The sequence below is a fragment of the Brachionichthys hirsutus genome, unplaced genomic scaffold, assembly GCF_040956055.1.
Source record: "Brachionichthys hirsutus isolate HB-005 unplaced genomic scaffold, CSIRO-AGI_Bhir_v1 contig_589, whole genome shotgun sequence".
NCBI classification, from domain to species: domain Eukaryota; kingdom Metazoa; phylum Chordata; class Actinopteri; order Lophiiformes; family Brachionichthyidae; genus Brachionichthys; species Brachionichthys hirsutus.
In genome coordinates, this window is record NW_027180913.1 from 491 (window position 1) to 25,000 (window position 24,510).

The following is a 24,510-nucleotide window of genomic DNA, read 5'->3' on the forward strand; positions in this document are numbered from 1 at the left end:
TTGTTGTTTCACAATGTAACCTATTCAGCTTCCATTTAGATGTGGCAAGTCAAATTACAGGTACTCTATCTGTGCTGGCTTGAAATCCCAGGACGCCGCTTGTCTAGTTCGAACGTGAGGGGAGGAAAAATTAGCTTTTTCGTACGGGGTTGTTTCCAGAGCGATGACATTGTTCATTGGGATCACCTTCCACTTACTGTGTCAAAGTGTCAGAGGTCTTGTTGTCAGCCCCGCTCGAATCAAGGTGTCATTATGTGGCAGGAGAAGTTACACAGCATATTAGATTATATGTTGCAGAAGCAGCAAAAGTTCATTTGAGCCTTTGCATCTTTCAGCAGGTGGAAAATGAAATGCAAACTGTGTGTATTATGAATTATTGCTGCGTTTATCTGAGCGACCAGTAATTAAAGCTGAGGACTATGAACCTTTGCATGCACTGCCATACAATAATGAAAAAAAGAAAAGAAAAAAAAGAGGTCTATTCTCAGTGATTCTTTTTATTCCCTTCTTTGTATCTCATCTGACAACATGGAATAATTGCTCTATAACAGGAGATGCTGCGTGACTGCTCCGCCTGTGACGGCTTCAGGTGCATTCACATTTGTGAATTTTCAACCTTTGACCTTTTGTGACTCAAAAAAAAAAAACCACATCAGCAAGGCCCTTGAATATAGCAAAATCCTTCTTTTTAAAGTTGCTCTTGCAGACGTAGAGAGATAGCACAAGCTATTAATGGACAAGAAGAATATGCGATACAAATAAAAACGCTGCTCCGAGTGAACCCGGGAATGTTTGGTTCTGTTGCTTCCATTGGTGACATTTATGTAAGAATGGAAGGCTCAGCGTTGTTGTTGCCTCCCTGCAGGTCCCCGAGCTTTCAGATCTCCTCTCCGTCTCCTGCGTGGATGAATAGTGGCTGCAAAAGCAACGGCGGTCTTTGATATTTCACTCCTCATTTGAATCAGTGGTCGCTTTATTTGACAATGCCAGGTAATTATCTGGGTTCCACGCTTGATCATGTGAACTCCTGCAGAACCAGAGTTGAGTGAGGAAGGAAAGGAAAGGAGCGAGTGAAGAAGGTTGTTGGTGGTGGGAGAGTGAGGAGAGAGGGGGGGGGGAGAGAAATGGGAATACATAAACAAGGGGTAGAAAAAAATAGCAAGGGGACAAACACAAACAAACCATCTGCATTTATTTACCTGCATTGTTTTCTACTATAAGTGGAGTCACGGGTAAGACTGTGTTGTTTTAAGCATGTCGTGTGCGTTCTTTAAAGGTCCAGCAGTGTTTTTAGTTTTTTTTTCTTCTGCTGGGACCGTCCCATGCTGTGATGGGAGGAACCACGAGGGCTAGTGGAGAGGGAAGAAACCCTGACAGCAAGTGGGTTATCATTTAGATTAATAGGTTTGTGTGTGTGTGTGTTACATGTGTGCTGATGCAGAAAAAAACATCACATTTTGCAGGAAAAAAGGAGAGAAAAATAGATATGTTCAAAATTTGTTTTAATTATGTTTTAAGCACATACAAACATTTTCAGAGAACAAAGAATTTGCGACAAAATTGACATTACATACACACAGGAGGAAAGATGGGGGAGTAAACTTTAATTTACAAATTTAAGAAAATGTTATTACAGACCTGGGTTAGCTCAGTGCTTCAAATGGAGGATATGGAACCGAGTGATGTTTATTGAAGAGGAGAGCAGTGTTTACTCTGTTGTGTGACTGGAATATCAAAACCCATCACTCCAAGCGCATGCAGCTGCGTTCAGGCTGACTTACTGAGCTCTCCTTGGAGGAAACCGGCAGACAACTTAGGCTCGGCCTTCAAGTTCATCTGAAACATCGTGCCAGCATTTCTTTCTCCTGTCCAAAATACGAAATACAACTGGAGTTTAGCAATGAAATGTATTTTATTTTAATCACAACATTTTATTTTTTAAATTACTAGTTGCATTTACTGATCATCCTAAACAGCATAGCTGTAAATTAAAATGAATTCCCAACTTTTGATTTTCTGTTTCCCACGGTAACTTAATTTTAAGTGACTGCAGCTTCCATTACTGCAAGTAGTTTTCCTGATGCAAAGTATGCAAATCTATTTTCTTTACTACTTTTGTTTAATAACCGCAATTCTTTCGCGTCTCAACGCTCCGTGGAGTTATTTCGAACCTTGACAAGTTGCGCTTCGAGGCCGCGTGTTTTACTTTATAATCGCATTGGAACCGTGAACATATCCTCTCGCATTCCCCCCCGCTTCCACGCTGGACAAACAGCAAAAGAGTGGAATTAAAATTCATTTCAACGCGGAGAGAGGAATTAAGACAATTTAATAAAGGCTTAAAGCGGCGGGCTTGTGTCTGCACTGCCTAAAGCCATATTTCCTCTGATCAGCGGAGGAGGGCGACTTTATTGGACATGTTTCTATTTCCAAATCCGCATAACAGGCAACGATGCATGTATTTCCTATAATGTAGATAAGGGAGAGAGGGTTTGATATGTAATAAAAGGTGGGTCTGTGCTGCCTGTTTAAGCCCCTTAAGCCTGATAAATGATGAGCGACAGAGGCACAGCGAGAGGGTCACCGCTATTAACTCCTCGGTTTCCCGGCCTCCATTTAAACTTCTCTCAATTACATGTGGTAATATGGCTGGATACGGGCCTTATAGGCTTCGACCAGTTCAATACCAGAAATAAAAGACGAACGAAATCATAGTAAAAATCTGCAGAAGAGTCTTCCAGAGGTATAAAGCTGTCCCTAAAGTCACGTGTTAAAGGGAAACATAGATTACAGCCTGACACATGCACACCAGGTATTCTGGGACAAACACCCAACGCAAGCTCATTAAATCAGCATTTGTGGAGCCGCACAGGCGTTAAGGACGCGCACTAATCTGGACGGTGACCCGCGGCCAACTGTGACACAGCCGAGCGGAGCTGAGGCTCTGCAAGTCGGCTGAAGACATGGCAGAGTGAGAGGTCCAACGAGGGGGGGGGCAGATTTTCTTTTACGCGTGATACAATCATTTTTCCGTTTATGTTTTTTTTAAATACTTGAGTGATAATTTAACATTTACTGCTTGTATATTTTCCTTTTTTTAAAGGCAATAAAATTAAAACTGATAATAAAATCCGTTCCAAATTAATACAGCATATAAAAATAATAATGTTTTGGGTAAGATGAAAACAAAAACAATTTTATCTAAATGACTTGGACTTTTGTGAAGGCTAGCTTTGTTTTCATTTGAATTTTTCTTTTTTTTTAGATAAATGCACAAACTCTTGAAAACTTAGAATGAAAGAAAATACATAATTTACTAAGAAAATATTTTTAGCTCTTAGGACAAAAGTCAGAATCTTGTAATACGGTCTGATGTAAAGGATGCAAATACAAAATGAATTCATGATCAAATCACAAGCAAATAAATTAGAATGATCAACAAATGACTGGGAAACCCGAATGAGCTCACTTAAAATCAGACTTATGATATTCATATTTTGCATGCGCCTTACTATGCTGTTGGAAGTTAACAATTATAATAAGATATGTTGCGTTTTTTCAAAACGTAATTTTGATGAGATGTTTTTAAATATTTTGCCTAAATTGAGTAATTAATTCTCTCTTTTATTTTATGGGCCTTCTCTTATTTGTTGCCAAGCTCTCGGCGGCCCCGATCCCGCTGCGGCCGCCAGGTGTCGCTACACGGCAGCTTATTTTCTCCTGAGCGCATGAAGCGAAAAGCCACTGTTTCATTCGGCGCTGGCCTCCTCTCACTCTGCCTCCCTCCTCCCTCTGCTCACCCTCTGACACCAGACTCTGAGAGTCGGTGGAGGGGAAAATGAGGCTTTGGAGCTGAAGAATTTACAGTTAGTCGCGAAACTTTTACAAGTATTTGAGTTGCTCACTCCACTTTCTGAAACCCTATAGTCACATTTCAGTCCGGGGGGGGGGGGGGGGGGGGGGTCAAAAAGAGTTCAGATGTGGACGACTGAAGCAAGAAACGGCTTTCTGCACCAGAGGCTAAATTATTATGAAATAGTCAAAAAGAAAATGTATTTAAAACCTATTTTAATGACAAATAGGTCAATCGAAATGCAATATGTTGAAATGATTAATACATTTTATCCGTTGCCTTTTCACAGTTGGGGAGCAGGCGACGACGCACAACTGCATGACATTTATTTAGTGAATAATATAAATGTAATACGTGTGTGTGATAATAAATCGCGAAACTATTCTTTATTTTTCATTGAATCGGTTGCAGGCTCTTTTCTTCCTGAGCCACTCCAATATGGCACTCTATGATCCAGTCTTATCTCGGCCCCTGTATACATTAGCTGAGCTGATTTACATAATCTCAAACACTGAAGAGGGCCAAAGAAGAACAAAGTTACAAACAAGATTAGGGCGATTTTATTTGTTCCTGCGGTTGAGCGCCATTTGTTTCTCCAGGAGTGTTTAAGGTCACTAAGAGGATTTGAAGCCCGTTTCATATCAGTAATCTTTTTGAGGGAATTAAATCAACAATGCATTTCTCTCCATATTTAGCAACAGGCTTGTGTGTGTGTGTGTGTGTGTGTGAAAAACCGAGCCCTGCAAGGCAAGAGAGGGAGAGAGGATCGCAAATCCTGCAGCGGGTAAACAGAGGAGTGGGAGTTCAGTGCTGGTGCTCGGTCGCATGCAGGCGGTCCTGGTGCGCCTCCTAGGATGCGACATGCAGTGGATCTTTAGTCTGGTTATTGTCTCAGTAGTGTTTTCCTTGAAATGGACCCCCCCCCCCCCCCCCCCTCCCCTAATGAATCCAAACGCAGCTGGCCATGTCCCACACGGACACCGAGAGCTTTAACCCTAAACTGACCTCAATTTGACACCACCGGATGAAATTTTACCGCCTGATAATTCCATCCTCTGATTATTTTTTCGTGCTCGTCAGAGCTGTGTGCGCGTGCACCTGAAAAGGCTCGAAACGTGAAAGTCACATGCATGTAAAAATATGAAACCATTAAAAATGGGTAATTGTCCGAGATAGGAATCCTCCTGGAAATGGCTGAGAGGTTACCAGCAGGAGAAGATTAACATTGCGCAAGAATTTATCTTTTTAATGAGAAAAAAGATTTTTACTCAACTAGCAAGTGAATAAAAATTAAAATATAATTAGAAAATAACACGTCGACGTGTGTAATATCTCATCAGATTATGTTATGAAAAGAATTAAACCTATTTCACAACCTAAATATTGTTTATGGCGTTGTCTTGTGTTTATAGCTTCATTAATTACCCAAGTAGTTCACAAAGAGGGAGTTAAAAATCTCACGTCGTTAGAAGTTGTTGCTGGAAGTTTTATAGGGAAGGATCTGTTTCTGTGGAGCTCTATTGGACACGCGTAATTAGCCTCTGCTATTTTCGCACGCTCTTCGGGTGTTTGCATCACTCACCTCGGGGGCAAATCACATATTTCCACAATAAATGTGAAATAAATGCCGATAAAGTTGCGAGATATAAAATCAATATAAAAAAAAAAAACTCGAGCTCTTTGATATTTGGAAAATACGACACGCGCGTAAAAGCAGGAAAGACTGTACGGAAAATACAATTTGCATGATTTTCTAGTTCCGTTTTCAAACTTTCCCTTTGCTGCACCTTGGAAGGACACGCGTCCCCAACAAAGCGGGAGATACACTGGAAGGTCTCTGCTACTTACCAGGCTTGTCCAGACATGGAGGATGCAGGAAGAAAAAAAAAAAAGTCAAGCGTTAGTGAACAAATCAATGAGAACGATATTTAGCTTATGAAAATGCCATTCTGCAGTGGAGGAGGGTCTGCCGAGCTGGCTGTGTTTACAGAGTGGCAGAGAGTTGGAGACGCGGTGAATGCCTTGGCTCTCTGCGCACCGCTCTGCAGCTCCTTCCCGGGGTATTGCGCGCTGAAATGTCCACACAGCCGTTTGTCAAACCCTGCAGTCCTGCACTTCCCACCCCCCCTTTATGCCAACAAACATAACTGTTGTCACGATTTCATTTATTAAACCTTTTTCCTTGAAAAAAAAAAAAAAAAAGACACACTGCTATTTCTGTAATCGACCCTGAGCAACTCTGCTGGGTATTTTGCGAGAGTTTATTGACCCTCCAACGGTAGCCGCAGCCCATCTCCCAGAGCGTGATGTGTCTTCCTTAATCCTAACCTGTGAATAATTAATTTCCACCATCAAAAATGTCACGGAGCTGCAAATGGAGCCTTTATGCAAGAAACTGTCAATGCAGCCACGATGCCATATTAGTATTGATGGAACTAAATATTAAAAGGGATAAATGGCCTGCTTCTGTTTTGTGCGTAAAAGTGCCCAGACTCTAAAAACGGCATCACTGCAATCAATGGCCGGAGCGTTGCTCCTCCTCCAAACTTCAATCTCCCTCACATGATTGACGATCTTGGGGAGCTTTGATAATTGACTGCTCTGAGGTAAGGCATGGATTCCTATCAAGAACAGGGATTGGACGAAAGAAACATACAAAATGACTTTTTCCACAAAAGATCCTCTTTCTTCTTGGAACACTTCATTCTGGGGCTGGAGAGGTGTTGCCTCTCGTTTAATTTGCTTAAAAAAAAAAGAAAAAAAGACCAGAGCAATAATTAGCTGTAAGATTAGGAGGTATTACGCATATATGAGACACACTGGTTTACAAGCACAACACAGAGAGCAAGAGTGATATTCGTATATTAAACTTTATTGTGGGTAAGGATACATGTGAATAACGTTTTAAACTTCTACCATGGCTATAAGTATGAACCATTATTTAACTGCAGCTGTGCGTAAAAGTTTGAATATGAATATTTCACGTTTAACGCAGCCTGCGTTGTGTGTTATTTAACTCAGAGAATCCGCGCTGGCAAACCTTCCTCATTTAGTCTTTTCCTGCTCTTTTCTTTAGGATTCTTCTCCGTGAAAAGGAACTGGGTGGGAGTTGGAGCTGCGTTGCTTTGCCTTTTTACCCCCAGCGCGGAGTTGAAGCCGTCCCCGCGCCTCTCTGCATATCGCACGATTTGGTCTCTCCTCTCTCTTTTCTGGAGCTGCTGCAGGACTGGCTATGGCCACCACGACTTCCGGGATCCGTCATTTCATTCGCCCACCGCTCCGCGCTGCGTACTGACTCCGTTTCTATAAGCAAGCCAGCAGCCAACCTGCCAACACTCGCTGACACTCACTCATCTCAGCTTCGCCAGATAGACGAAACACCTACCGGGGGGGGAAAGAAAGGAAAGATCCGAGTCTCGGTCTCTTCATTTCTACGGCTTTTTCCATTCTTTTTTCGGCGATAATAAAACAAGATAGCGATCTGGACGCATTAAAGGAGACGCGCGGACTTGCGGGATAAAAAAACCGGACTTAAAAGATTCGTCCTTCTCGAACATCATCACCAACCGTCATTCATTCATTACCTTGACAACCTCTGGCTTTGATTGACAGCTGGAGTGGCAAAAAGCCATGAGACACGACAGTTTAGTTACATGCAGGTTGTTGATGGGCCGATTGTAACCTTTACTTTTGCGCATTTTTTTTCTTTTTTTTTTTATCCGAGGAAAGAAGGAAAACAAGAACAATTTTGCAGAACTCCCTGATGCTACGATTTCAACTGAACCACACTGGCTCATAGGAGAAGTCGCAAAGTTGGTTGGAGAAGGAATCTCGCCATTAAACCACTTTCTAACCGGGACTGGGATATTAAATATACGGCAGATTCAGGAGTTTATTGGAGCGCAGCCTGATGGCGCAAAGGGTAGGTTTTAAATCTCCTACACTTAGTTGCTCAAATCCACTGTAGGGAGGCCCTCGTATCGATAACCTCTGGTCCGGGTGGTGGCAAATGCACAAAGTTTTCCTATCAAAGGCGCTTTTATTCGACATTTTTTCTGCGCCCCTGCGCTTCAAGCAAAGTGACAGAGCCTCCGCTTTTGCCGACAGTCGTGGAGCAGTTTCACAGGAGACTCCAAACTAATTCGCTCTTCGCACCCAGCAAACTCTATTTCGCGGAGCACCTAAACGATAATGTTTTTGGTAATGGCAAACCGTTCCTCAGATGTAATATGTGACACTTTTCTGCGCAACAGCTTTGCGTACAATCCAAACGAGACGGCGCGCACGCTTTTTTTTTTTTTTTTGTTCTTTCCATATTTGTTTAGGTTGCTCGTTGACTTTTCCTGTGATTTTTATTCCCAGTACGATGAACTGGCCCATTACGGTGGGATGGACGGAGTCACGGCGTCGATGTACGGGGACCCTCATGCGCCCCGGCCGCTCCCGCAGGTCCACCATCTGAACCACGGACCGCCGCTGCACGCCAGCCAGCACTACGGAGCCCACGCTCCTCATCCAAACGTAATGCCCACCAGCATGGGCTCCGCTGTCAACGACGTTTTAAAGAGGGATAAAGATCAAATTTATGGGTAAGGTTTGCATCAACCAAAGAGCCGACGTCTACGATTCCCCCCCGAAGTCTCTTTCTTTTTTTTTTTCTTCTTTTTTTTTATTTTTATAAGTTTGCTTTGTTGGATTATCCCTCACGCCACTACATATATAGTCTATAAATAAGTTTTTTTGCGCAGGATGGATCGTAATTTTGGACCCCTTGGTCAATGGAGTTTTGTTGATGTGAAATTTTAGACGCGTTTTAGGAGGCATCGTCAAGACAGCAGTAAGTAAGAGGAAGACAATGCAAGCTGTGAAATAATATGGGACGCTCGTTTATCACAGACAGCAAGGACATATAATGCAAACACTTTTCAACATTAGAGAAGTTTTTCCCTGTTTTGGGTTCACTTTAATTATTTTACTTATAACCGTGAAATATTCTGCATTTATTTAAATTCTTATTTAGTTCTAAACTTTTCATTCTTTGTTTTGCACTGACACACAGACTTATAATTATACCTTTAAAAAGTTGCTCTTAAATAATGAAAGTGTTTAGACGCGCTCGCGGAGCATCGCAGAACTTTATTAATGCTCTCACGAACACGCAGATAGTTATAATCCAGTGCATCGTTATAATCCCGAGTGTAGAGCAGAATAAATCCGCTTCATCTCTTTAGTTCTCGCATTAACTTCTTTGTTCTGACGCAAAATAAACGACATAAATTAATAAAAGGATGTCACTTTTGTCAAGTTCTACAAAGAGTTTCATTCTGAAATTATAATGCAGTCTCTAAAAAATAATTGCGTGACTATTTTATAATGCTGAAAGAGAAATTAGGTTTTAATCCACTGGCCTGCCACAATTTGAACACTAGTTTAAATAAGAAAGGAACGGTGCCTCTGTGCGTCTGCGTCTTAACGCAATGGTTATTTCATCGTGAATTTTTTTCTACATGGCTGAATAATTTGTCTAGAAGCCCAGTGAACGCTCTGTTGTGCGTGTCAGTCCTTTTTTGTATCTTTGTTGACGTCTCGGGCCGTTTTCTAGTTGGCAATGCAAGAAATGTCAGCATCAACAAGTCAATCAATATCATATTGAGTCTAAAATGTCTCCAAATCAGGATTAAAATATTCCAGATGCGTTATGCTTCAAACACAAACCAGCTTTTAAATAAAACAATGATTCCAAATCCAGGTTTGTTGTTTTGATTTCGGTCTGCCTAGAAAAAAATATCTAAAACAATCCCGAGGGAAAATAAATTATATACCTTGTGTTTTTTCCACAAGTAAATATTTTTGTGCATGGAGCGGACATAGACATTTTTTTGCAGCGCGCATTGTGGAGCCGCTGTTTTGCGTGTACTCAGGCTGTGTTTCCCCTCTTGCAGTCACCCATTATTCCCACTGCTCGCACTGGTTTTTGAGAAGTGCGAGTTGGCGACGTGTACTCCGAGGGAGCCCGGCGTAGCAGGCGGCGACGTCTGCTCCTCAGACTCCTTCAATGAGGATATTGCTGTCTTTGCCAAGCAGGTCAATTTGGAAATATTAAATATCTATCTGTATATGTTGTGGCTGCGTCATGGCGCATATGGATTTCTGCCAGATTCATATTTTTTTATTTGCAATACAAATGTTTATTGATATAATTAAAGTGTGCGCATGACTTCCACTAAAGTAATAGTTGCATGGATGAAGAATGCATTCCACGCACATTTCGTGTCAAACTGACTTTGACATTTGGTTTATTGTTTTAGGTCCGAGCAGAAAAACCTTTATTTTCATCAAATCCAGAGTTGGACAATTTGGTAAGCGCCCATTCTGACCTCTGTCTCACTGTAATTGCCGCGTCGCTGTGGTTATACCCTCTTTGGAGTGTCCGCGGCATCACGCAGTAATATGTGAACATATGATTTCAACTTCCGCACAGATGTCAGATCAGTTTTGAGGTGAAGCTGTGTGACCATTGTTCAGTCTGCACCTCAAACTGGCTCATTTGACCGGTGTGTGATGGTTGACCTCATTCTCCTTTCAATTTAAAATAATGTTAGTTATTCCTACTTGTCTTGCAGATTTTCATATAATAACTGTAAATAAAAAATAATATCGCCTTGCAAATATTGTGAAGTAAACTGTACTCTTTATTGTGCTCTATTTCTCCAGATGATACAAGCCATACAAGTATTACGGTTTCACCTCTTGGAATTAGAAAAGGTAAATATTATAATAAATCTTTATATTCAAGCCTTTTTCCCTTAAGGCTTCACAAACAGCCTGTGGGCTAATTTTATGTTGCTGCATTTATTAAAGGCGCTGTACTAAAAATAGCGAGCATGGATCAAGAAAAAGTTTCAAATGTTTAATAAAAATGCTCCTATATTTAGTCGACTATTTATGTATATCGATAAAATACATTTGAGTCGCTTTGCTCACGTTGCGCACTGATATCGATCCACAGGTTTAGAGCCAATAGCTCATTATTTCCCCGGCTTACGGCGTGCTGTTTATTTTTTTGTCCTTCAACTTGTTGCTCGAGTCTCAGGAGAAAAATACGCACCACAGTCATTTCGCTATTGTTTCCTCGCTGCCGATGACGCCCCTTATTGGAGTTATTCTTGGACTGGCTGCTCTCTCCATCCTAAAACAAATATTTTCCTCCTTTTTTTTTTTTTTTTTTTTTTATAGGTGCACGAGCTCTGCGACAATTTTTGCCACCGGTACATCAGTTGTTTGAAAGGAAAAATGCCAATAGATCTAGTTATTGACGAACGGGATGGCAACTCGAAATCAGATCATGAAGAACTCTCGGGATCGTCGACCAACCTTGCAGATCACGTAAGTAACAGAGGCTTTATTCTCTCTATCCATTACGTGGTGCTGTTTTTGTGTGTGTGTGTGTGTGTGTGTGTGTGCGCATGCGTCTCTGCTGCTCACGAGCTTTACAGATTTTTTTATGCGTTGCATATTAATAATAAACTGTTTAATAATAATAATAATAAAAAAATCAGATTTGTGTTTCAGTAATCCTTCTATACTACTTATAGCCGCTGCTCAGTGCGCGACCCCGCTGTGCCATCAGTAAATAGAGCATGCGCTGTTCTGCAAGGAAAATCTGCCGATCGATGGTCTAAGGTCAAAAGCTAGATGTGATACAATAGACTGGGTTATTGTTTTAGTCTTTTGATTAGGGCCGGTCATGTGTGCGTAATGCGTCCCTGCGTGCTCGTGCGTGTGCGTGCGTGCTAGAGGGTGCGCGTGTGGAATATCGCTGCCTTGCAAAGTTGCGCTACAGAGAGTTGCGCGCTGGAAGAAAAAAAAAAAGCGCGAGGCAATTATCTGTTGCGCAGGTTTAACGTTAAATCAGGGTATCAGCGTTAAGCTGCAGCTTTAGGCCAATATTTAAAAAGAAGAGGGCTTTATTTTTTTGTTGGGGGGGGGGGGGCTGTGGGAGCTGCAGAGGGCCTGGTGTGTGCGTAAAGCTGTGGATTTTTGTTGCTGCAGAGGTGGAGAAAGTGGTATAGCCTATTGAAATAGATCTAAGTACGAAAGGCTTACCATCAATGTCAAGTTCACAAGGCATATGATGGCTCGTCTGGAGGCCTTCCATTGCTGTTGATGTTAATGTGTTTAATTGTTTCGCATTGATTGCCGTGCGGTTTGCGCTGCAGTGACTTTCTCCTCTGCTCTCCATTTTATGGCTGGAGGCTCCATCATGTTGAATTCAATTATATGCACCTGAAGTACAGTAGCTTTAAATTTGACGATCGATTTCCTGGTTTAAAACGTACATTTTCGGTGTAATAAACGCAGCCCCCCCCCCCCCACAATATGGATCGAGCTGACAGTGTATTATGGAGTTGATATCTTTGAAATATTGCGTCTTGCGTGGCTGTGATAAAAGCAAAGTGACTAGTTAATATCTGCGCTGCTCAAGGCCAAGCCTATTAGGAATTAAAGCAGATTTAAGTGTTATGCAAAGTCACTGCGCTGCATCTGTTGGGTCTGGCTATAGGCCCAACACCGGTGGATTCCCTTTGAACGCGTTTCCAGGGCCACGCAGCGGCCCCGCAAAGGGTGACATGCGGGGCATAATGAGAACGAGGATGTCGACGTTGGTTTGGAATACGGTGTAAACTACAATATTGTGGTCCTCCAACACAAGTGTAGAAATGAGGCATGCTGTTGTTTATATTGCAGAGATTAGATAAACTGGCCTGTTTAGTTTCGCGGCAGATGGTTGATACCAAAGCCAATTTCCAACTGTGCCTCCAGAGCTCAGGCACCAGCGTTGTCATCAGTCCGATTGTGGGAAATATTTTGCTAAAAGACAAATGTGATATGCCAGTAAAGCAAATCAGCATCAGCAATAAACAAAGAGAGGTGCATGGCATGTCATTTATCCTGAAGTCAATTGGACTGGCCCCCTCATTAGCTCAGTTTTGAGGGGATATTTTATTTCCCATTGCACTTCTTTTATTCTATAGCTGGATTTGACAAATATTATTATGTCATAATTTGTAAGTACAATGCATAATATTTGAGCAGTGTGTGTGTGTGTGTGTACCACGATGCTTCAGTGGATATAATGTTTGCAAAAAAAAGTGAAACTGCTGAGTTGAAAACGTGAACATGATGGCAGCCTTGTGTTTAAATAGTTTGCAGCTTCACCAGCGTAAACACCCGGTCGCCCAGCTTTTCATGCTTAAAACGTTGAATATGGGAAACAATGTGCAGAAATTACATTTGGCTGGAAAACTTTTGCAGCTGCTCTCTGAAACAATCTCTGTCCCATATGTGTGGAATAATTTACGTTATTTATTCATTTGTGTTTGGCTCTGTTTTATTATTAATTTCTGTCCTTGCTTCCCATCGAGCAGACTAAGGCATTTTGATAGTTAGATATGCTAATTTATTTAGTTAGAGTCTCTCCCGTCCATTTTCTTTGCTTTGATATGCATTTTTAATATATAGCCCTGGGCTACATCTCATTTGGTGAAAGTTGGTTTTTCTGGAGATGATGAGGCTCTTGACTGTGAAGGCGGCCCGTTGAGCTTATTTTATGTACATGTGTGTACAGCATGTGTGTGTTTTCTTCCTTTTCTGTGTTAGATATTAAGGAGAAACCTAACAGCTGCGCCGTGCGGTTTCCGTCCCTCATACCTGCAGCGGAGCATAATAAAACCAGTTGTATTTACACTTGAATGCAGCATTGTTTTAGAGATGATTGGATTATGCTATAGGGAGAGCCGGATGAGTCCTTGCTGACACTGTTGATTTCCCCTATTGGCTTGCGGTGACTATCTCAATCATGTGGCCCACCCAGTGCTTTCTAACTCATTGCCCCCTCCTCCTCAGATCAACCCCATCCCAATAAAAAGGAAAAAAAAGATCTTGTATTACACATGAAGGGTGATGGAATGAAAGAGTAAATTTGTAAAAGGGTGGTACCGTGTGTGTGTGTGTGGGTGCGTGCGTGCTTGTCAATGGTTTGCTCTCTTGTCTTTTAATTAATGAATACAATTTCTTTCTCCTCTGTGCTACATCCAATTAGGGAGGCAAATAGAATTACCATTGTCTGAATATTATCTGTTCTAATGAATTAGCCTTTGTGCTATTGTGCCGCTCTTTCAACAAAGCTTACATATCGGAGGACGGCTTTTCATTTCCCGCCATGCATATGCATCAGACTTTTGAATCTGTCTTTGGATTTTCGCATGGTTTCACATTTCTTCTTCAGAGAGTCTGCAGCATTTACGAGTCCCGTCCCTTTGTTTTGGAGAGCTTTCCTCGGGGACTGATAGTAGTTCCTGCTGAGGTTATGGCGAAGCTTATCTTGACTGTGCATGACTGGAAAAGGAAAAAGCTAAAAAAAAAAAAAAGCCTTCTGTTTGCACTCGATTTTCTGGTACAGGCTAAGGATCGCTGTAGACCATTGGTCAGACGTGGTGGTGATGTCACAGGTTGAGTCAAGTAATGCAATAGCTCATCTTGTGTCTGTGTTGTGATTAACTGTGTGTATAAGTGGAGATGGTCGCTCAGCAATGTCCTGTCTCTGTACGTCACTATCCATGCTGCAGCCCATGCACCCTCCTCCCTCTGCAGACGTGCAGCGAGGCCTCGGGCTGAGCCGAGCCGCTCAACCATGGAATTTCTCAGTGTCGGAGGTGTTCTGATTCAACTAGGCCTGTTCTCCTCAGGGACCTTCTTTCGGATTTCTCCGCTCCCCTCTCATGAAGCCCGTCGTTGACTTGAGTTGCTCAGTCTTGTTTTTGTAATGGCGGGACGTCTGGCTTAACGTTTCCTATTTGATGAGTGTTCAGAGGGCCCCGTTGGCAGCCATATCTAATCATCGCTATACCGTGACTGGACAGAGGCTATAGGCTCACTTGTTGCATCTCCAACACTCTTTTTCCCTTTCAGTGCATGTATGTTCCAAAAGACTGCAACAAACAGCTGCTGCACACAGAATGCAGATAGTTCAACATTATGAATTACACTTGACAATCTATTTGATGATTATAAAACATCTGCCATTAATTTCCCATTTTTGACAACTTTTAGCCGTTTATGATTTGCAACTTTTGCATTAAATAAGGATTTATTTTGGTTCTTCTTATCTTACAGGGAGCAAACTATTAGATCCACTCGATGTAATGCAGAAGAATAGCACCTTTAACTATGACCTAAATATTAAAACACCTAAGTTAATAAAAACGTCCATGACAGTTATAAAACCTGACCATTTCATAATCCACAAATCACAATAACAACTGCATTTGTTTTGTTAATCTCTTCTTCTTGAGATACTTCTTTTCAGTGCAATCTGTAATTTACAGGTGTGAAAAGGGCGTTTATGCCCCAGAGAAAGTTTTTGAAGCAGTCAGTACATTGTGTCTGTTAAAACACGCTCCTGTGAATTACTAGATGCTAAGTAAAGGACTTCTTTTTATTCTGGAAAATAGAGGGTGTTGTAAATGCTCAGCTCAATAAAGGTGCACCTTCACATTTTGTAAGTGGCAGCACATAATTATGTTCTCAAGCCAACAAGAATGTCTGAGGAGTTTTTCTCCGATTAGACCACGTGGCAAGATGTGTCTTGAAATATCTGCACGCATTCTGATTTATGATCCTGTATGTTTCGGGTGTGTCAGCAGTTCTGTACTTGTTCAGCACAGGATCCCTGAAGCTGCTCTTTGCAGTGGCTCTGTAACACACACACACACACACACACACACACACACACACACACACACGGCTCGTCGTTCTCAGCCTACTTTACACAGCTACCAATAGATTTCTTCACTTTCCACCGGGTTCCTGGGGAATTTGAGGGAAATTCAATGATGCCGCTAAATCAATTTGATTTGAAATTCCTGGGGATGTAGGCAGAGTGCAGGGACGGAAGTGAGATTGTGCCAGGCAGGTGTTTGTAAATGAGAAACAGGGGACAGAAGCAGAGGAGACGGCAGCATTCTCCTGCTCTCCTGTGGCCTGGCTCCACTACAAGCCTTCCTCCCCTTATTGTCTCCTGCTTTTATATTAATTACAACTTGTATTATCAGCTGCCAGTTGCTAACCCCAGCAAATAGAAAAGGCTGCCCCCAGAGATCATGCTTCTTTTGTATTTTATTCTCCATCTAGTCCTATTGTGTGTGCACGCGCGTGTGTGTGTGTGTGTGTGTTATCGCCAGGACATGTATGCATGTGTTAAAACATGCATACATGGTTACACTGCTCTTTAACACAATTAGTGAAGAGCATGGATTGAACCATGTTTGACTCCTAATTATGCCCAGCTTTAGGGAATAGTCACATGGGTTAGCGGCTTTTTTCCTTTTCCTTTTTTGCTTCTTCCTCTATTTCGTGTGTAGATTGAAGAAGACTATTTGGGTGACACGATCCCCCCCCCCCCCCCCCCCCCCGCTGCCCTGAATTGTTTGAACTTTACCAGACGCACAAGGGCTTTGACAAAATGCTTGTGTTTGTGCGGTGCATGTCTGCTGGCGCACCCTCCATAGCTCAGAGAGGTACACTAAATTATTCATGGGGAGGAAAGGCTGTTGCTTTTGTCGTCTTGTTGTGCTTGGAAAGTTAAGGCCTTTCTTGCGGTATTTGTCGTCTCGTTTTGCAGACAGCTTTATGAATGAGAGATGACTTACGTGTGCTTTAATAGAGGGGAGAGTGCATCATCAAAGATATCTACAGCATGTTGGGGAAGTCAGTATCCTCTGTGTTCTTAGCGGGTCATATAAAGTGTTGCCGGCTGCAATTTCCCTCTAAGAAACAAACCGACAAAGCTTTATCTACGTCTCTGCACACAAGCCCATTAAACACGCAGGCTGAAAAATCACAGCAAAATAGAACTCCCTTCAGCACCATTAGCTGAGGTGTCTTTGAATTTAATTTAGTGCCAGCACCATTAAAAAATGACACATTACCCTGCAATGATAGCTAAATTAAGTCCTATCGATTCAGTGCGTTGCATTAAAGCCATGCTTTGGCAATAGCTGGCAAGTGTTGGAGAGAGAGAGAGAAAATAAGAGAGCGAGACTGTGAAAGTGCAGCAGGAGGATTTTCCAGGTCTGTCTTTCATCATGTTGTAGATGTAGAACCCGGCCGTTTTATTCTTTAGGAACAACGAGCTCCGCTTTAATACATTATGCACGCTGAGGCGGGGTGAGGGATTTTACCTCTTCTTTCTTCCTCCCCTCTTCATACCATATGACAAAAATGAGATTAGGGCACTTTGAGATATTTGATTGCTACATCAGTGACTTTACTCGCCATATGTTGTGTTGAGAACAACACAAGATTGCTATAACAACGGATCTCGTTTCCATGTTGTGCACACGGTGAATACGTCTAGTGTTAGCCCAGAGAGCGAACGCATAACAATTATCCAAAACCCACGCATGTGCTATTGTTCACCCGTCTTCTTACCCCTCTTCTGGGTAATTCTCCGAACTCTTTATCTGATTGCCATCCGGCGAACAGCTGACGCTGAGAGGACCTTGAGTGGAGCAGAGGGTCTGAAGGGCCTTGTGTGTTTCTGTCTGCTGTTTTCACCTCTGAGCTGTTTGACAAAACAGTCTTCCTTCCCCCAAAACGTAGCAGATAAAAGGGCCTCGCTCACAGGCATAGAGGCAGCACAGGCAGCAGCACATCAGGACTGCACACACAGGGGAGCTCGGAAAACACTTGTCTTATAGCCTCTGTTTCCCTGCAAACCTCCACCACTCTCCAGGCTTTATCCTGTCTGTCGTCCGCCGGCACGGTTCACTCCGACGGGGGCAGGAAGGCTCGTCTCCAGCAGGAGCTGAGGGAAAAGAAGTTCATCAGGAACACCGCTTAAGTTAGACGAAATGGTAAAAAAAAAAAAAGGTCTATTTTTTGCAATGTTCTGCGGCGTGTACATTTTCCTTCTTCTTTCGCATGTATATATATGTGTTTATGTGTCTTTGAGGGAGAAAAAAGCCCATAGTGGGGACTGAGAAGTGGGCTGAGGTTTGTGGGAAGCCTTGGTGCAGGCCTGTGTTTGTTTGGCTTTGGCTCAGCTCAAGGGGCTGCTTCGCTCAGAACCCAGACAATATTGGGATTTGCCAACATTTTGTCAGCATGTTCAGGTGAAAGGTCAAATTGGGAAAGACGAGCTGGGGTTTTGTAAGCTATGAAGCCATATCAATTCTAGAGGATGTTTGGAGAATGCATTTGATTGCGGCGGCGTGTTTGCGGGAGCAAGCGCAGCGCATGACGTGATCGCTCTGTCTTTCTATTGCCTGAATGGCAGAGGAAATTCCACCTCTAGCCTGCCTTCATGTGGCACTGATAAAGCTTTTCCTGTACAACAGAAAATCCGGTTTCCCTGTGTGCACTGACAGGGCAGTGGGAATGATCAGGAAGGATAGAAAATGAGCTGTAGAGGGAGGGAAAGCTGGAAGGAAGACATCTTAAAATCAATGGCTTTTTTTTTTTAACTTGACATTTCTTTAAAGTTAGCCAGCAGAGATCTAAACATTTTGTTTTTTAATTCAGCGTGTGTTTGTATATATAAAAGTGAGTGTGTGTGTGCGTGTGTGTTTATACTTCTTGCTCTATTATGTCATTAGCATTTGTGTGTAAGTGTACGCCCACGAGCCTCCAAGTGTGTGTATATCTGTGCGGGTGCGCACACATTTTTGGCACATTAGCAGGAGAATCACTGTCATATCTTATTTTCATTTCTGACAGTGGTAATGATTAATGGTGGCTGTGGTGTGTTTGGACTTTTTACCTCTATATTTCTCACATGACACGGAAGTCTCAATCGGTTACGGTATAAACGAACTCCAGTGGGTGCCGCCATATGTGTTTAGACAATTACTCACAAGTGCCCCACTTGCAGTGCTCAAAATCAAATGGCACATTTACAGTGCTCCGTTTTGCTCTCATGCATTAATGAAACCCTCTGATAACACTGTTTTGACATATCGCCAGCTGCTTTAGTGCATTAGTTTATTTCTCCTCACCTACGATTTGTCTGCTCGCTGGAATATAGGTAGGAGGCTCTTCATTTTGCAGAGACAATATAAGCAGGCTAAGGATCCTAGCAGTGTTTGTAGACTCTTATAGTTGTCACTCAGGATCCCATCATGCTCATGCAGTCTCTCTTTTTCTGTTTCTCTTCCTCTCTACCCCCCCCCCCCCCCCCCCTCCTGCTGCTGCTGCTGCTCCTGGTTTGCGGTTTCGATTGGGGAATGTGGATGGATACACGGATGGATGGATGGATCCCACGCTCGCTTTTGCTCTTTTCAAACCTCAGAACCCAGCTTCCTGGAGAGACCATGATGACGCCACCTCCACACACTCAGCCGGTACACCGGGGCCCTCCAGCGGGGGACACGCTTCACAGAGCGGTGACAACAGCAGTGAGCAAGGTGAGTGAGCCAGCACAGAAATTGGCACACACACACACACACACATACAAGCATGTTCTTGTGCACCGAACATATAAATGCAGGCACAGATCCATGTGGGACATATTAATCATCATGCACGGGTAGAGTTGCCAACACTTAACCCTGTCTAATGTGCAATCTGCAGCCAATAGATGGCACACCGTTCAATACAAAGATGTCCAGGTTCTTTCTTCTGCACTCTGGATTATCCTGCTGTTTGACGGGCATCAGTGTAAATACACAGTCACACCTAAAAATGACGATTTCTTTTACACTCACGTACAAATGAAAGCCTCTGCGATCCACCAACCCAGAGAAGGGCTTTCCAGAAATGTTGCTATTTAGAGAGCTGAACAAAAGCGGGTCATTAATAGTATATGTCTGCCTGTTTTGTTTGCATTTAAACCATATTAACTTTGCCCGCGCAACACGTCCAAATGGCATCTCAGTGTGCTTCGTATCATTGACCTGCCAAACAGTAATAATGCATTTCAAAACAAATGCATATATTTTTTTACAGACGCCATGCGCAAATCACTGCTATCTGCCTTATGTTTTTGTCACGGTCCACATCAAATTTGACAAGCAAATTCTCACAGGCATATGCTATGCGTTGTATTTAAAGGTAAGCCCTAGCATCAGTACCTTGTGTGGATACAACTGTTTATTTAATGCAGCTTTCTTCTCTTTCCTTTATTTTGAATGTAGAAATATCCTCTTTCACTGGCTGCACAGTGTGTGTGTGTGTGTGTAAATCTGTATCTGGGCCTGTGTGTGTCCTTTGGCCGCGTCCATGGTTTTGCATGAAATTTCATCACACCGTCTACACCGAAACCTTCATACACACTTTGTAAAAGCTCGTTTCCAGAGTGAAGCCATTCAAAGTTATTGTTTTGCCAATAAGCGATCAGATGTATTGATGGAATGGGTGCCTGTGGTGGAGCTGTTTCAATCATCCGCTCGCCTTTAGGCAGAAGTTGTAGACTTTGACAATTACTGACCGCAGACGGAAGGCCACAGCTGACCTCTGCAGCACGCCGCGTCAGACCTGGTTGCATCACTGCCTCATTTGATGATAGCTAGGCCTTAGCGATGAAACAGGATATGCCTGTTTGACAGTTTCAGAATGTAACCGGATGGGATGTAATTAGGCAGGCAGGTGTGGGAGGGAGCACCTGTGGCCCATTTACCACTGATTGGGGGGGGGCGTATATAGGTGCTTCCCTTCCCTGGTTCCTGTCTTTGTGTTTTGAATTGTTGAATGCCGTGCTGGTCGTCACTGTGAGCGGACCTGTGGTTGGGGAAACCCGCTAAAACAAGCTGGGGGCCAAAGGAACAAAAAAATAGATCTTTAGGTTGCGAGTCCTAAAGTCGCGTTGTCGGCAAAGGTCGGACCGTTTGGCCCCATATGCCCAACGCCACAAACACAATTGATGAAAAGGGCTCAGTAGTATTAGATGTGGTAACGTGGAAAGTAAAAGAGCCCTTGTGCTGTTGTGAGACAAGCAAATTAATAGTTACTGAACAGTATCGTGCTAAAGGACGCTCCAGCAGGGCAAATGCTCATCAGCAGTAGGCCTAGCCTCATCTAATCTGAATTTCAATCAGGGCAGACAAGCGAATTAAGTAAAGATGATTGTTATGATGACAGATGATATGCGATAATTAAGTTCTGACCCTTCAGGGAGATTCTGTGATTGAAGCACATCTTAAAGAGGAGCGGCAATGAGATGAGTCAGTGGTGGCGGCGGCTGATGTTAGATATTTCTATGATGAGCATCAAGCTGGAGGATTCTAACACTGATGATTCCACCAAAAGTATTGAGGGTGATGAAACCAAGCTGGGCATGAAGCACATGAATCATTTCTTTAATATTTAAGTTAAAAAAAAAAGATGACAGAAGCAACACTAAATCTGGTTATTTATTTTCTGGTATTGAAGTAATAACATCAGTTAAAAATACTGCATGAATCCAGGTGAAAAGACGAAGTATAGGAATAGTTTTTGCTGTAAAATTTGCAAAGCAAGAAGCATGGTAAATGGAGACTGCAGGAACAACAGAGGAGTGGGGTGAGAGAAAGAAATGCACTGCCTATTGATTATCTTACACACATAAGTACAAGTGACCTGTAATCCACAGAGCACTTATCGACTCCTCTCCCCACCGTATCCAGTAACAGCAGATCAATACAAGCCAAAGACAGTTACGGTACAGCACCGCGCACTGGGCCAAGATGAGCCCGGACTAGATCAAGCCCGAACGCCACGGGAGGGTGTTAAATACTAGATCCAACAGCTGAAAGCATTTTGTGCGAAAAACAAAGCAGACACAGAACAGAGGCAGAAAATTAAATTAAAGAAAGGCAACACTGAAGTTCCAAACTGAAAAAGCAGGCAGAAAGAGAGAAAAAAGGGAAAAGAGAGCGATAGGGCAGCTGATTTAATGGTCTAATGAGGCCGTCCTCCAGCCAGTTGTTTTGTGTGAGGCATGCTCTGACCTTTCGCTCCGCTCGGGAGCCCCGCCGCCTCATTTTTCACATTCTTTCAATTACGTTAACGCTTGAAGCGCTCACTGACTCCCGACTCTGGCCCTTCCATTCTGACAGAGCCTTCCCTCCCCAACCTCTCCACCTTCACCCCCTCTCCTCCACCCCACCCCACTCCACGCATGAACTCTCCTCCTATCGCAATACATTTTCACATAAAATTTGTATAGTCCACGCTTTCAAGTCCATCGAGGAAATGTGTGTTTCACTTCAGTAATGGGGTCTTTAACAGCTTGGCCCCTGTTAAAAGGGGTGACGATGTGGATCAGTTGACAGAATGGATGTGAGAGTAGCCCCTTTTACACAGCGTGTCCAAGCTAGGACTGTTGTGTCTTCATTTCAGCTCACTGTTCTGCATAAAAGTTTAAAATGCCGAATGGAAGGACAAGACGTTGGTGTGGCATTTTGTGCGACGTGTGTTCTGTGTAAAAATAATAAGAAAAATCCTTCATTGCTTCAACAATGCAACTCCACTCCGTTTCATACAAAAATGGTGAAGCATCTCCAACAGTGACCAACAAGTTCTGTTCCTGCAGTGCACGCAGGACCCGTGATGGTCGCTGTGAGCAAACTTCCACTTCCACAATGTCCGGGTTATAGCTCAGAGCATTGAACATTGCATTGAGCCCGTGCCAAAAAACAATTTAAGAAATGCACAAATATTTATCGCCCCTCATGTGGAATAATTTATTGTCAAAAGGAAGCCAAGGTGAAGCTGTCAGTAAAGATTGCCAGTTAAGGTTCTGACACATCTGAAAAAGGTTTTGCTGCGATCCTCAGATCTGCAACATATTCCAACCCCCCTCGTTCCTAACAGACTTTTTGCTCTTATTCTCAGCGATTCCCTCCAAAAAAAAAAGAAAAAAGAAAAAGAAATATGAATGATCCGCCTCGGGGTGAATTCTGCACTCTCACTTACTGACTCTTAGCGAGCGGCTCCTTACGTTCTGGCTGGATAAACAAATAGCAGTTAATGGGAGATAGTTCAGAAGGTAACAGACAATAACTCCATTGCCTCTGCACGCACATCATTTTGATTAACAGCCCTTTGGAAGTCCTCCAAACTTATCTGGAAGCATCAGTTGCAGGGACTTAAACGTGATGAATGTACCAGCCTTAAGACGGCACTAATTTCTAAGCAGCTGTCCGTAATCCGTTAAACACCAGAGGTGTGATGGAGCAAGGTGATGAAATATTCTGCACATTTGGCCACGGCAAATAGAGTCGAGTCAGATGCATTCAGTCATGAACTGTAAATCCCCGACACTGATTCCGCACGGTAGGTAATGCCGTTGCCCTTTTTCCTGCCCATGTGTGCATCAGTGTGTGCGCATGCCTCGGCTCCACTCCACACTTGTAATTATTAGCTATGCATGAAGAACAAATCCATGCTGACATCTAGACTGGTGAGCAAGGAGGCTCTCTGTGCAGTTCCCCGACTCGATGCTAGATGGGAAAGGCTCAACAAAAGAGAGGAGGAAGCATTTTGTACATTTTCTCAGCAATTGAACAATCTCCACGCTCTGTGGATAGACAGACTCCCCAGAGAGGCTGAGAGAGAGTCAGGGATGGAAAGACAGGGAGAGTGTTCGGCTCAGAGGGAGCATGCTGCGCTTGATGGCATTGTGGTACATTTGTGCATGTGTGTGCGTGGTGGGGAGTGTGGTGCACTCCTTTGGCCCTGGGCAGGCACCCCACTCAGCAAGGTCTTTGCGGTTGATCTCACTCACGGGGGGGGGACACCACTCTGTTTGTCCACCCGGACAGCTGCAGCACAAACACGGCCTGTTGAATGCGGCAGTTTCTAGGCCTTTGGCTTTGCTTTCTTATCACAGAAGCGCAGAGAGTTCAAGAAGACCAAAATCAAGGCGAGAAAACGAAATCTAACCACAACGGGGGGGGGGACCAGCAGAGTCTTCGCTAAACACGAGATGGAAGCCTTGATGCGTTCCAGTCGCCTGTGCCCCAGCTCTGGAGTGATCAGCGATGTGCGCCTGTGTATATAGAATATACAGTGTGTGTTAGCCAGTTTCCCTCTAAGTGCCTATTAGAGTTTAATTTAGTGTAGTAATTAAAGCTCAACACTGGCCCATAAACAACAGATAAACAATAAAGCAGACCCAAGCCCTGCTGTTTCATGGCTCTCACTCCCAGCTGTTGGAGCACTGATCATTTTTACACAGCGCTCCCACCTCACCACAACAGAGTGACGAAACAACGAGGGCCTGCGCGTCGTCAACGCGCACCGGAGGAAACATCAATGTGCAGGATGCGTCGACTTCCCTTCTCCAAAGAAAACACATCACGGTGAAGCAATGAGAAGGTGCAAGAGGAGCAGTCTGCCTGGGTGATCACCTATACTTACTTACAAGCAGTGGCAACAGCCATCACATAAACATTAAACAAAGTGCACCGAGGATGTGCGTTCAACCTGCACGCTGCAATATCTCACCGTCGGTGACAGCGAACGTGAGTGAGCTGCGTTCAAACGGAAAACAAGCCCAAGACGCCGCGGCTGTTTCTGCATTTGCGATCGCATCCCCAGTCGCTCCGTGCCAGACCCGTGTTAGCTCATGTTAGCCCCCAAACTGTCTGTCTGTCTGATGGATTGTTGGGAAGGGGCAG

General features: G+C 43.4%; 1 protein-coding gene and 1 long non-coding RNA gene across 2 annotated transcripts; one reads left to right on the forward strand and one right to left on the reverse strand.

Moving 5' to 3' along the window:
* Positions 1-446: 446 nt before the first annotated feature.
* LOC137916898 (uncharacterized) lies at positions 447-5,797 on the reverse strand. Its single transcript, XR_011106545.1, has 3 exons — positions 5,702-5,797; positions 1,782-1,865; positions 447-1,027 (listed from the first exon to the last, which is right to left on the reverse strand). It is a non-coding gene; the product is annotated as an uncharacterized lncRNA (long non-coding RNA).
* Positions 5,798-7,763: 1,966 nt separating this feature from the next.
* On the forward strand, positions 7,764-19,325 carry LOC137916897 (homeobox protein Meis2). Its single transcript, XM_068759855.1, has 7 exons — positions 7,764-7,775; positions 8,216-8,442; positions 9,796-9,937; positions 10,162-10,212; positions 10,568-10,618; positions 11,090-11,239; positions 19,203-19,325. The coding sequence occupies exons 1-7, from the start codon at positions 7,764-7,766 to the stop codon at positions 19,323-19,325; spliced, it is 756 nt and encodes a 251-aa protein (XP_068615956.1).
* The last annotated feature ends 5,185 nt before the right edge of the window (positions 19,326-24,510 follow it).